Here is a 13,935-nt window from a genome sequence, read left to right as displayed (position 1 = left end):
AACCATGATTAATTTTATCATGTGGTTCCAGAGCTGCTTTTTTTTTTTTTTCTAAATGCTCTCTTGGCCCCTTGCAGCTTTGACTCTAGGAGAGGAAATGTCTGGGGATAAGCCAGAAAGGTTTGGAAAGGGTCCTGGATTTCTCTCCCAAGAAAAAGGCAAGTAAATGAAATAGGGCTGGTAGAGGCTTACCTGAGGCTGTCCTGGAGGGTAGATCAAACTTCCTCTTGAATTTAACTAGTTGTCAGTAGAACCAGGGTCATTGACCAAGGGCAAGTGAGGGTTAGGTTGCCTGTGTGGGAGAGTGGGATCAAAGAGTCCTCTCTGTGTGTCAGGATTAGGTTGAGGTGGGTGTTTGTGGAAAAGATTTAAGGTGGAAGGAGTAGGAGGAAGTCAGGGAAGCAGTACAGGGAGTCCTGGTTCTGCCTAGTTACCTTGAGCCAGCTCCTTCTGTCTCCAAGATTTAATTGCTTAATTTATAAAATGGGGTAAAAGCTACCTACCTCACAGAGTTGTGAGGGAAGACATTTAGCATTTTTAGAACAGTGTCAGGCATATATTAAGTACTTGGTAAGTGTATTAACATTAAGTCAAGCTAGGGGAAGAGGGAAAGCAGGCCTAATGAGCTGTATAGTGAGGGTGGGCTGCCTCTGTGTACATCTGATAACACCTGTCCTTCCTTATCTCTGGACAAAAGAGTCAGTAATGGGAAACATTATTTATATATGTACTAATACATCCTGATATGTTTGCTTGTTAAAAACAAGCTTTAAAAGGTGTTTTCCCAATTTGTTACTCCCTATACCTGGAAACAGAACTAATGGGAAAAAAGACTTTATGTGATTATTTGCCATTTGTCACCTGTGTTGTTAGATGACAAATTGTGGTCTGATTTTCTGTGTGCATAATTTCTGATGAATTTCAATTCACATTTTTTAGTTTTTCTATCTTTTTTGTTCCTGGTTAATCAGTTAATTCAACAACGTTTACTACTTATAAAACTAAGAAGGGTGAATCGTATATAAATATAAATTGATGAGGCATAGACAGAATTAATTTTACTAAGAAAGTAAGTCTCTCAGCACTTATTGACATTTGTTCAAGTAAGAAGCTGATGCAGATTCCACTGTGCATTTCACTTGTTTCATCTGTTGAGCACTAATATTCCAATATTAGTACAGATTTCAGCATTAGTACAACAAGGTACAGATACCTCATTGTACTTTGCCGTCTAGTACTGAAAACAGCCATGAAAAGAGATTTCTTTTCACTGCCATTTTGTAAATGTAGATGATCAAGGCTTAGACTTGTTCAGAATGACATGCCAGCAAGTGGCAGAGCCAGAATTTGAAAATCAGATGTCTGATTTCAAAGTCTGTTCTTTTAAAAACTAGGCCACCAACTGCTTCTCTCACCCACAATCAATTAGGAGACTACAAAGCTGACCCTTGTCAAAGTGACCCAGCTGGTTTATTTTTGCTGCTGTCTAGTCTCTCCCCTCACTTAACTGTCCCATTTTAGTGATCAGATTCACGGGTATAAAGGCTTAACTTGAAGAGTCATCCAGTCTGGTGGCTCTCAAATCTAGCCAGTCATAAGAATCACCAGGACATTAATTTCTTTTTAAAAAAAAATGTTTATTTTTGATTGCTCTGTGTCTTCACTGCTGTGCACGGGCTTTCTCTGGTTGTGGCGAGCAGGGGCTGTTCTTTGTTGTGGTGCCTGGGCTTCTCATTGCGATGGCTTCTCTTGTGGAGCTCAGGTTCTAGGCACACAGGCTTCAGTAGTTGTACACTGAACTCAGTAGTTATGGCTCACAGTCTCTGGAGCGCAAGGTCAGTAGTTGTGGCGCTTGGGCTTAGTTGCTCCGTGGCATGTGAAATATTCCCGGACCAGGGATCAAGCCCATGTCCCCTGCATTGGCAGGCAGATTCTTATCCACTGTACCCGCCAGCAAAGTCTTATTCATTTCTTTTTAAATTATAATTAAGTTGCTTTTAGCCAGAGCCCAGGAACCTGCATTTTAACCATTCTACATGTGATTTTAACCATATGACAGGTTGGGAACAATTTTAGATACGTGAATCCTTCTCCAAGTGTCTGCTGCAGTTTTCCTGACAGGCAGTCATCTAATATCTGATAGTCCTCTGACAGAAACTCACTGCCGCCTTGCCAGGAAGGTCATTTCATTGGTAATTGAATGCAATGCTATGCTTCTGTAGAACTTTTGTTTACCATCCCATATAGCTTAGATCAACTTCTTTGGACCTGTTTTTATACTTCTTAAGTATTGGTTTGGAGGTCAGATCCAGGTTTGAATCTTCTCTGAACCTTACCTTCCTTGTGTAAAATGAATATGTTATCTACCTTGAAGGGTCATATGAAGAATTAAATGAAGAAAAGAAAAAATACACTGTCCTGGCTGGAAAGATTCTAAAATGCCTTCAAACAGCCATTTTTTAAAAATAGTTCCTTCACCTCATCAGCCTTTTTGGAAGTAGTCCCACATCTGCAGGGTTCTAGTTAGAAATGTGGATACATATGATAGAAGGCTCTTAGACACAATCTGGGATTGTCAGTGCCAGAAATAGTCTGTCCTATTGACTACTCCTCAGCATACTTTTTACTTCTTGCTTTGGGCAAAGAATATGATACTTATTATTTTGGGTACAGATAAGCTTGCATTTCTGAAAATTAAGCTTTACTCCATAAATGGAGTTTCCACTGATAACTTGAACCCAAAGCAAAACAAGCAATCAGCAGCAAGATTCTAAAGGCAAAAGAAGGGACCTTCTTAAATTATATAGGGACCAAAGTGGAGAACCAAAGAAAGTATTTCATGCCTCTTTCTTATCCATTAGTGCACAAGTAACTGCTGAGTGTTAAAAAGGAAAAAAATGGAGTGTAGGCAGAGAAGGGTGGGAGCGCAGCAGTAAAGAAAGAAATGTTGGACTTCCCTGGTGGCTCATTGGTAAAGAATCAGCTTGTCAATGCAGAAGACAGTGGTTTGATCCCTGATTTGGGAAGATCTCCACTAAGATCTACCTCTCAGTGGAGAAACCAAGCCCATACACCGCAACTGTTGAGCCTGTACTCTGGAGCCTGGGAGCTGCAACTACTGAGCTCACATGCCACAGCTATTGAAGCCCGAGTGCCCTAGAGTCTGTCCTTCTCAAGGGAAGCCACTACAATAAGCCCATGCACCGCAACTAGAAAGTAGCCCCCACTCTCTGCAACTGTGCAGCTAGAGAAGAGCCCATGCAGCAGCAAAGACCTAGCACAGCCAAAAGTGAATAAGTAAATAAAATTATTAAAAAGCAAAGAAATGATGAGTGCTAGCTCTTTGACAGATACGATGTGAGTAAAATGAATACTTAACTTCTTTCACCCTAATCTTCCCAGATAAGATCCCATTTTGCCAATGAGAATACTGAAGACTTCAAGAATAAATGAAGACAAGCCTAATTGCTGGTTAAATAACAGGTCCAGATTTAAGACACGATTTTATAGAATGTGATTTGAAAAAGAATTATACACACACAAATATATGTCTGTCTTTTTTTTTTTTTTCTTGACTGCACTGCATGGCATGGGGGATCTTAGTTTCCCGGCCAGGGATTGAACCCATCTCTCCTGCATTGTAAGCATAGAGTCTTAACCACTGGACTGCTAGGGAAGCCCCTGTATGTTCTTTAAGACATAGATGTGACTTAGTTTTCATTTTACTGTTTACATTCCTTTGTTAAAACACCTGTCATACTCTTATTTTAACTGGTTATGTCTCCCTCTACTAGTTACTTGCAAACAGGGACTAGGTTATAACATTCATCTCTGAATCACCAGGGTCTGGCCCTCAGCTTGTCATTAAAGGTTTGTGAGAAAGAAATTTCTCTCTGTAGCATCTGAAAATATCTGTGCCCTCTACCTCATGTGTGAATTTAAAGACATCTGTACCCTTCTTCATGTGTGAGTTAAAAACAAGTATTGGATTGGAAGGGATATTATAAATAATCTAGTTCAATCCCCTCATTTGTATAAAGGAAGAAATTTCAGGCACAGACTGGAGAGGTTAGATAATGATGTCCAGAAGCCGTTCGTTGATTGTAGTTGTTGAAGCACTTTTGCTTCTGGTTCTCAGTTTAGGGCTCTTCTTGGGTCCTTCAGCCAAACTTATTGCATTCATTCATTCAGTTACCCTCTGGGTTCCCACTTTATGCTCAGTGCTGAGGAAATGCCACCTTCCTTTCCACCTCCATGGATAGGTATATGACCACACTTTCTAGAAACCAGAAGGAAACAGCTCCCCAAGATTTTAAGACTTAAGCTGGAAAATGATGACTCTAGCTGAGGTTTTTACCTAGTGTATCCCTTTTTGCTCATCTAGGCAGTCATTTTGTTATTCTGTTGCTCAAAGGGGAGGATAAGTGATCATTTGCAAAGCTGGATAAACTCTTCAGGACCCTGAAAATAATCTCTCATTGCTGTAGTTTGATTTGGTGTGGTTGTTGAGGTTTATGACTATATTGCTTTTCTTTAACAAAAGCAAACTAAATCTGTTCTATAGTATTAAGTTAGGCCATGAACCACACTTCCTTTTAGGCTCATACTACTAAAAATAATTTGTAGGTGATGGTCTCCCATGGGCTTAAATGAAACACAGTAGAACAGTTTTTTCCTTCACTTAGTTTGTGTTAGCTCTCTGTTTTCAAAATGTTGTTGAATCTAACATCATGAAAACACACAACCTTGGGTTAAAGGTTTTTTCATGCAGTTTTTCAAAAGGTAGTTTTAGTACTTTGGACACATTTTAATTTTTATAAAGTATATCTAATGTATGGAAAGAAAGTGAAGTCACTCAGTTGTGTCTGACTCTTTGCCACCCCATGGACTGTAGCCTACCAGGCTCCTCCCTCCATGGGATTCTCCAGGCAAGAGTACTGAAGTGGGTTGTCATTTCCTTTTCCAGGGGATCTTCCCAACTCAGGGGTTGAACCCGGGTCTCCCGCATTCCAGGCAGACGCTTTAACCTCTGAGCCACCAGGGAAGCCCCAATGTATGGAACTTAGTAATAATTATTAAAGATGCCCAATTCAATTAATTACACTGAAACTATAGCCTCCTTTTGATTTTTCAGGGAAATGTTTCTGTTGGTAGACTGAGCTCTTAGTGTCTTTCTCTAGGGAAAAAAATTTCTTTTCATTTGAATAGAATATTTATTTGATAGTAGAGGCCAAGTGTGAAGGGTAGAAGGCAAAGTCAATTCACTTGACTCTTCCTTGAATTTACTTTTTCAGTTCATTTGAGAGAAAATTGGTCTGAAGTAGTGGGGCATATACATTAAAGAATTATTAGGGAAAAAGGTACAATTTAATTAATTATGAAAACATATTAAACTTCATGTTGTCAAGTCATTATTCTTAATGAAAAGAATGACTGTGTATTATTAAAACTACCTGGAGTTTTGATTCATGTCATTAATCCATGGCAAGAAGCAAATGATATGGTTATTAACTTTATGAAGTAATTTTATGTATTATTTTGTTTTTATTTTTAGGACCGGAGTCGGCCCTATGACACTTTTAACTTGCACTCGTTGGAGAACTCCTTAATGGATATGATAAGGACTGATCATGAGCCTCTGAAAGGTAAACACTACCCTCCCAGTGGCCCACCAATGAGTTTCGCTGATATAATGTGGAGGAATCATTTTGCAGGTTAGGAATATTCATATGTCCATTCCTTGCTTGGTGTTTTAAACAAAAATCAGCTTTTCATTCATTGTGTTTTGTTTTTCTTTTTTGTTTGTTTCTTTTTGTTTGCTTCTGTAAAGCATTGTGGAATGTATTTAAAGTTGATTTTTTTTAAACCTGGGTTCAGCTACCTACCATAATCACGGTTGACTGCTTTAATCATAATGTCTGGCAGAAGCATGTGTTGGGTAGCTGAGGTCGTGGTTTATAGCATGAGACCAGAAGCCAAGTTTTCTGGGCTTTGTGTATTTGAAATCCTTGGCCGAACCTGGATTAATTCATTTAAATCCAAGTCTACTGCAAGGAAGTATGAGATTTAATCTCCAAAGGCTAAGTCAGAAAACTTTGTAGAAAAGGGTTTTATTAAAATACAATTACTTTCCTAGGGCAGGAAGTATCACTACACAGTCTTTAAGAGCAGGTAGTGACACTTTGCATTCTTTAAGGCTGAACACAGGGAAAATGTTTTGGATAAAATATAAGGCATAAAGTCCCAAGGTCAGCAATATTAGGATTTCCTATTTTTAGAGCCCATGTCAATTCAGGAGAGGGGGTGATATTACATTCTTGATTACAGATAGTTCTTGTTATGGATTATAGGAGTTCTTGGGGGCATTATGATATTTTAAAATACTAAAATGAAATTTTTCTGTGGAAATAGCCATTGTACTTGGGTTGAGAGCCTAACTATCTGAAAACTGGAAGAGTTAGCCACAGGGACACTCATCTTATGTGAACCCTTATGTCCTCTAGAGTTGTGAGGAATGTGATCCCCTCTGGTTCTCTGCAGGCTCTTATATAGAATATGACTGTCTGGGAACGTGACAGTCATTTCCTCACGCCACACCAAATATCTATTTCATCATTTTCTTGTCACACTCATGATTTTCTGCTGCTTTCCTCAATTTCTAGTGAAAAGAAAGTAGTTAACAGGCTGTGAAGAAAATAAAAGATTTTGAGAAAAGCTATATTTTAAGGCCTTCAGAAGTAGGAAAAAAAACTGCCTCTCTTTTTGTCATTGTTATATTTAGTCACTGTTACCACATCTTTCTTCGGTAAAGATTAGGTACATGGTAATTTCACTTAGAAGTGAGAATGGTGTTAAAAAAAACCACATAATATTCACAGACTGTTTTGTGTTTTTAGTATCTTCTAAGGCTACATTTGTCGTCCTTCTCTACCAGGAACAGCTGTGAGCCCATCCTATTATTCTAAAGAAGTCAGCCCTTGTTCTTTATGCATGTCTGTCTTGTCTTGGTCTGTATTCTTCTAGCAATAAAAGATTATGAAAAGATATTAGATTATGGTCTATAAAATAATTTTCTAGAGTTTTTGTGAATATTGATTAAGCAGGAGCTGTCATGCTCTGTTGAGAGTAGCACTGCTAAAGTGCGTGGAGGGTACCGTATTGTGGACCAGGGTAAATACCTTATTCCACTTTTGGTGCCCCCCCCACCCTTTTTAAATTTTTAATTGGAGAGTAATTGCTTTACAATGTTGTGTTGGTTTCTGCCATACATCATTGTGAATCAGTCATAACTATACATATATATATATATATATCCCCTCTCTCTTAAACCTCCTTCCCCCCGGCCCCAACCCTGGGGCCCTTTTTTCTTATCTGTCCAGGTACCTCTGCATAAATTTCTCCAGTACACTTGCAAATGTGAGGTTTCATCTGTAAAAGGTTTTTGATTGTACTTTAAGATATAGTGTGACCTAAGAAGCTGGAAGGCATTTAATATGTGCATTTTTACAGTCTCAATATGGTTACAACTTCACAATTCATACCACTCACAGTGATTTCCTATGAATGAACTACTTCGCATGGTCAGTTACATCACCATGTTATTGTCCCCTAGTTAGGGTGTTTGAACTTCCTGCTTCTGTTTTCCAACTGGGAGACTTTTACATATGGTTATAGCACCATGTGTTTGATCCTTATTACTTCTAAAAACATAATCATGATGCCAGCATTTTAAGGGAAAGATTTTCAGTAATTTTTTACTTTAAAAATGGAGCACATTATAATAACGAAAAGATAATTTAAAAAATAAAAGAAACATTGTGATGGTGTATCTTTTTTCCCCCTGCATAATAAACCTATTTTTATCTGGCCTTTATAATTTATTGATAGACCTTAACTTTGGACTCTTAGGTTGCTTCTAGCTTTTTCTCCATTATAGGTAATGCTGCCATGAACGAGTTCTTACACGTAGCTTTTTTTAAAGATATATTCATAGAGAGGGTCTCTGGGTCAAAAGATGGAAATATCTAGGTGAATCAAGCTTTAAGAGAAAGGTGATAGGCTAGGGTACCTATCATGTGGCTTCTGTATGAGTCTGTCCAAAAACACTGCTCCTTATCTATCCTTTTCTTCCTCCTGCCATTAATATCCTCTTTTACTTGAAGACTATTTTGAGGCTCTCTAAATTCAAGTTAGAAAGTCAGTTGGTTTTTTTGTGTGCTTATTTGTTTTGGTATTTTGCTCTGGATCTCTGTTTTCTTTAGGAAAAAAATACATTCTCATTGTAAGAAATTCAAATGGTATGTAAAAAGACAAAAGAAAAGTGAAAAAACACCTGAAACTTACTACCTAGAGATAACAAAGATTATTATTTTTATTAAAATTTTTCCAGACATTTTATATTCTCTCTATAGGGTATGAAATTTCAACTCAGCCTTTCTGACTTTGCAGTCATTCAAACCTGGGTTTGAATTCTGGTTCTGCCTTTAGCTGGCTATTGATCTACATAGATAGTTAGCCTCTTCATCATTAAAATAAAGTGTTTTCATCATTAAAATAAAGCACCTAGTTCATAAAGTGAAGGTGAGATAAAGACCGCAGCAGTGGTAGTGGTGTGCCTCTGCCTGACTTAGGTAATAAAGTAAGTCTTTTTGTCCCCACAGTATTTACTCCTTCCAGCTAGGCTACAGCTAAATGTTGAAGGCTTTTAAATGCAAGCTGTCAAAATTGTGACTTTGCCATAGATACAAGTAGTGATTACTGAAGGATAAGCATTCTGTCATTATAAAAAACTACCTAAGGGAGAAAGAAAAACAATCCTCCTAAGTTTTATTGGCTTTCCAAAATTTTTTATCTGAACAGTGTAAAAAAAATAATTAGGTAGGATATTACATTCCTGCAAAATGAAAGTACTTCATGATGTACATAAAGTGAACATGAGGAAAATAAGTTCACAGTGATATTTCATTGTATGAATGTTTTCAGTAAGAAATCCTTTTATTCAACTTTTCTCTTGAATCGGGGGTGGGGGGGAAGGATAAGTGAGGCCTTAGTAGGAAGAGTTGTCCTCTGTCCTCTTTTCTAGTGGACATAGGGAATGCTAACTCTTCTCCTGACTATGAGAATTAGGGGGATTTCTGGCATCAAGAGAGTTAGGATTAGAGGTAAGGGAAAGGTTCATCCCTATACCCTCCTGAGTTGCTACCAATGATGAAGCTTTACCTCGCATCCCATTTAGCCTTCATGTTATGATAGAGGAGTAAGCTTGGCTGGCTATTTGGGGGTAGTGCCTGATGAAACATTTAGCATTACACAGCCTTACAGAAAATTGGCTCCATTTCTGAAATGTTGAGGTCACCTTGTTTTAGAAAAAGTGCTCCTTCATTACGTTTAGTTGATTCAGAAAAGTATACGGTCTCTTTATTTACTTGAATTACTGTTCCAGTTCTGTTTTTGTACTACCTCCCTTTGGCCCATATCAGTCCGTCTTGTATAAAAGTTAGCTGATTGCAGAAACTGTTAGGGCACAGGTTCTATGTTAGCAAGAAGTGATTGTTTTTGTTCTACACAAAAGGGAAGACAATACATAGAAGTTGAGTGATTTTTTTTTTTTTAAGTAGGTAACTCCCATTAATTTGTCCAGTGACCCTTTTAGTATATCACTATAATCACCTGAGAGTAAGAAAAATATTAAGGGTACTTAATCCTGGATATACCTCTGGAAATTTCTGGCTTTAATTGTGCTAGAGTACAGCCTGAAATGAGGCAATGTAGGCACAAAGAAATTGATAACATACCGAAAATTATTCACTGCTGATATGCAAAGAAACTAGGATTTGACCTCAGGTTGAACCTCATTTCTTTTGCTTTGTGGTTCTTTGAAACATATTTTAAATGGTATAGTACCATACTTTTATAATTTTCCCTTAAAAGAGATTTGAAGCACCATTTTATTGTATTCCTACCTAATGTATTATTTTATCTTATAGATAGTTTTTTTGAGACATTGTCTCTAAAACTTTATTGGGAAAATTGGTAGGAAATAGAATCCAGTAGAATGTGCATTGTCTTATGTTTTCTAGAACACAGCACTCACATTCTGTTATATAAAGGTCTCGAAAGGACTTGACTTTTTAGAACATATGGGAATGATTAGAGAAAGATACAGCAGTTGTTCCCTATCTCCTAATGGTATTGCAGAAGTGAAGAGGTGACTTTCATAATCAATTACGAATTAACAAAAATTCCAGTTTTTACTTTGGACTTATATAAGTATAGGTTTAGTTTGACTCTGAAACTTTAAATAGCAGTAGAGACAGTTTTTTATAACTAGCGTCTTAAACATGAATATGAATTGAGCTTATGAGACTGTGATTTTTAGTGTCTAACTGTATGTAACCCTATTCTCCAACCTTGCCCCCTTCCTCTCCCACCCCCATTTATCAGGCCTTATGCAGTGGGGAAAGTGGGACACAGTCTCAGATTTCCACAGCATCATTTAACTCAGTAAAACCAAGTATGCCTTCCAGTTTTCGAAACCTTATATTTTACACTATACTTAAAAGATAGCTAGCTGACAAGAACAATTTAAAAATAGCAGACCATGGACAGGTGACAAAATGTCACGCTGGCAGCACCAGACTGTATTAACAAAAATCACCAGATGTCACACACTTGATTCTATTTTCACAGCTGATTAAACAGCAGTATTTGTTGGACAAAAGGAAGAAAAAAGAAATGGCCTCATCTGAGTTTGGAGTCAGTTTTTCTTTTGCTTTTGATATTTTCTCTCTCCTTCAAAATCCAAAATAACCATAAAACTTAAGGCATGCAATATATTAAATTTAAAAAATATTATAAAATAAACCTCATTTTAGATAAGAAACCTTTACACATATATACTCCTAAACTGGCAGACTATAAATCAAAATGCTAATAGAGCTCGTCTTTAGTTGATGGTCTTGTTTTTTTCACTTTTCTGTATTGTCTCATTTTCTCCAGTGAAAATGTATTTTATAATCTAGACATTAATTTTTGAAGAGTAGAGAAAGTAGCTTAAAGAAGCCATTAGTGGTTTACTAAAAAGGATTTGCATATTGTTGGGAAAAATTAGATTACATTTAAGTAATTGATCATGATGGATTTGACACTGAACTCGAGTTTCTCATAAAATCTCTAGTGGATGATCTTGATCTAGAGATCATTAAAGTGACCTCGAATTGGCCAACAGTAGTAGGAAGGATACCAGAAAGGGCAAAAATTTTCTTCTTCTCAGCAAGTAGTGATACTTTCATTTACAAAACATTGCCTAAGGCTCTTGTTTTGCTGCATCTTTAGAAGGATTGAATTGGAAGTAATCAGTGTAGAGGATGATAATTAGAATCAAACTACAGATTTTCCTTTCAGCTTCATCTTTCCAGGCTGAAAAGTTTAAAGACCTGATGGAAAGAGTATAAAAAGGATCCAACTTCTGGAGGACTACAGAGAGGGGTGCCCCTTGATGTTAGGGAACATAAGGAGTCCCAGAAACATAAAAACTATTATTTGATGTAGTAGTAATAAACTACACAATTCTTTACCATAAATGATTGTAGCACAGGAAATAGAAGTTGAATGAGCTAAATCTGGGCTTGCTTGGTTTTCTTGATAGCCCTTTATAGTTATGAAAACATTTAGAGAACATCCTTGCTTTATGGGAACAACACCAGTATCTGAATATTCCTCGGTCAGAGATTGAGAGACCCTCTCAATGCGCCCTTTTCTTAAATTCTGATTGGCAGTGATTGTATTTTTTAGGGCAGATTTTTCAGTGACTGGTTGTTTGTTAAGTTTGAATACCTCAAAATATGATAAGTAAATCGTATCCACCTCCTTTTTCCCAAATAATTAATACATCTTCCACTCTTAAACCCCTGAGGCTATTAGTTGAAACATTTGATTCAGACTTGGCATCTTGTAGGCCAGAGAGTAAATATTTTAAGCCTGTGGGCCATATGGTTTCTGTTGCACATTATTCTTTGTTTTTTAACTTTTGTATTTGTTTTTACAACTCTTTAAAAATATATAAATGATTCTTTGCTTGACGGCATACAGCATACAAAAACAAGCATCTAGCCCCCTGTTACTGTAAGAACAAAGGTCTGGACATAAGTATTATGTCAAAGGTCATCTAACTAGTTAGTGATAGGGGCAGCACAGGAACCCTAAATTTTTGGCCAGTAACTGTTCCCCACTATATCTGTTATGTAAATTTACATCTTTCTTCTGCTCGCCATTTTGATCATTATGTTGCATTTTGAGCTGCTTTGAAATGTTTGTCTTTGGATTCTCTCTAAGCTTCAAGTTTATATACTACTTTGAATTCATTATTTTGCTGCTTGAATTTGAAGGGCAGTATAAATTGTTTAAATAAAATGTGTAATCCAGGGAGTTGGCATGTTTAAATTGGAATGCGGGAGATGCATTAAAATTTCCTATTACAATGGAAGCTTCTTTTTTGTTTTGGTTTATTTTATTTGTTGTTATTGAGACTTTGGCTTTGTTTTAAGATTTTTCATGTGTATGTTTTATGACTTGATTTAAAACTGTTGTAACTGCTGTGGGCTTTGATAGCATTGTTTTTAGCTTAATCTGTTTTAGTTTTTTGTAATGTTCATATTGTGCAATATATTTGTGATTATATTTAAGCATTCTTTTCTTTGTGCTTAAAACAGAATTGTTTTATGTTTTAGGACGCATGGGAATAAATTTCCATCATCCGGGAACAGATAATATTATGGCACTTAACAGTAAGTCTCCATATGAAATATTCTGTAAAATTAGCAATCGACAGCATGTAATTTCCACTTTCTCAGTTGTTCATTACATTTCAGCCTGCCACTGACTGCAGTGAAGACCATTATTTTATACCAGTGGCTTTCAGAGTGTGTTCTCAAAGTGTGATCCATGGACCATCAGCGTCAGTATCATTTGGCAACTTAGTAAATATGCAAAATCTCAGTCCCCACTACAGATCTTCAAAATCAGAAACTTTAAGGATGAGGCCCAGAAATCTGTGTATTACTAAGTTCTGTAGGTGGTTCTGATGCAGGCTAAAGTTTGAGAACTGCTACTGTATACAAGGGACTGAAAAATTACCATCCTGGGAGCCATATCTGGCCCCCTGCCTGTTTTTGTAAATGGTTTTGTTGAAACAGCCACACCCATTCATTTATGGATTGTCTATGGCTACTATTGTTCAGGGCTTCCCTGGTGGCTCAGATGGTAAAGAATCCGCCTGCAACACAGGAGACCTGGGTTCTATCCCTGGGTTGGGAAGATCCCCTGGAGAAGGGCATGGCAACCCACTCCAGTATCCTTGCCTAGAGAATCCCCATGGACAAAGGAGCCTGGCGGACTACAGTCCATGGGGTCGCAAAGAGTCAGACATGACTGAGTGACCTTCACTGACTATTGTTCTACAATGGCAGAACCAAAAAAACCCTGAACTGTTTATTGTCTGGCCCTTTACAGAGAACTTTGCTGACCTCACTGCATACTGTTGCACTGGGGGAAGGAAGGAGGGCAGGACGAAGGCGGGAGATGAAAGGAGAGAGGGACTGGGCTAGAGAATATGAATACATAGATCAACTTATTGTAACTCAGAATCTTCTCATTGTGGTAGATAGCCAACAGGTGCTGAATTCAAACTGGACATCAGGAGTCCCCCGTTAGTGGAATTTGCGTAGGAATGTGTCAGTAGCTTTGCTGCTTAGTGATAGATTTGTCAATATAGTTGTTGGATTGAGCTCTGAAACATCAAAGCCTCATTAGCCAGAAAGTCGTATTAAAACTGCAAGAAATGCTTGGCTGGCGTCAACTCTCCTTCCTAGTGTCTATGGACCTAATAGCTTTTCAGAAGAACAGTTCCTAAATGGAAACTGACCCTTGTCTAAAGGA

General features: G+C 37.5%; 1 protein-coding gene across 6 annotated transcripts in view; it reads left to right on the top strand.

Annotated features, from left to right (window-relative positions):
* The window catches only part of CPEB3 (cytoplasmic polyadenylation element binding protein 3), a 193,087-nt gene that overhangs the window by 76,331 nt on the left and 102,821 nt on the right, over positions 1-13,935 (top strand). For 5 of the 6 annotated variants that reach the window (XM_061162183.1, XM_061162178.1, XM_061162182.1 and 2 more), the window contains exons 3-4: positions 5,555-5,714; positions 12,729-12,785. In XM_061162183.1, coding sequence (XP_061018166.1) covers positions 5,555-5,714; positions 12,729-12,785 — 217 coding nt within the window. The remainder of the gene's footprint in view (positions 1-5,554; positions 5,715-12,728; positions 12,786-13,935) is intronic. The other variant, XM_061162184.1, reaches the window with a different exon arrangement.

Source organism: Dama dama, chromosome 15 (assembly GCF_033118175.1).
Source record: "Dama dama isolate Ldn47 chromosome 15, ASM3311817v1, whole genome shotgun sequence".
Classification (NCBI taxonomy): domain Eukaryota; kingdom Metazoa; phylum Chordata; class Mammalia; order Artiodactyla; family Cervidae; genus Dama; species Dama dama.
The sequence above is the reverse complement of the archived record's forward strand: the minus strand, read 5'-3'. Positions and strand labels throughout refer to the sequence as shown.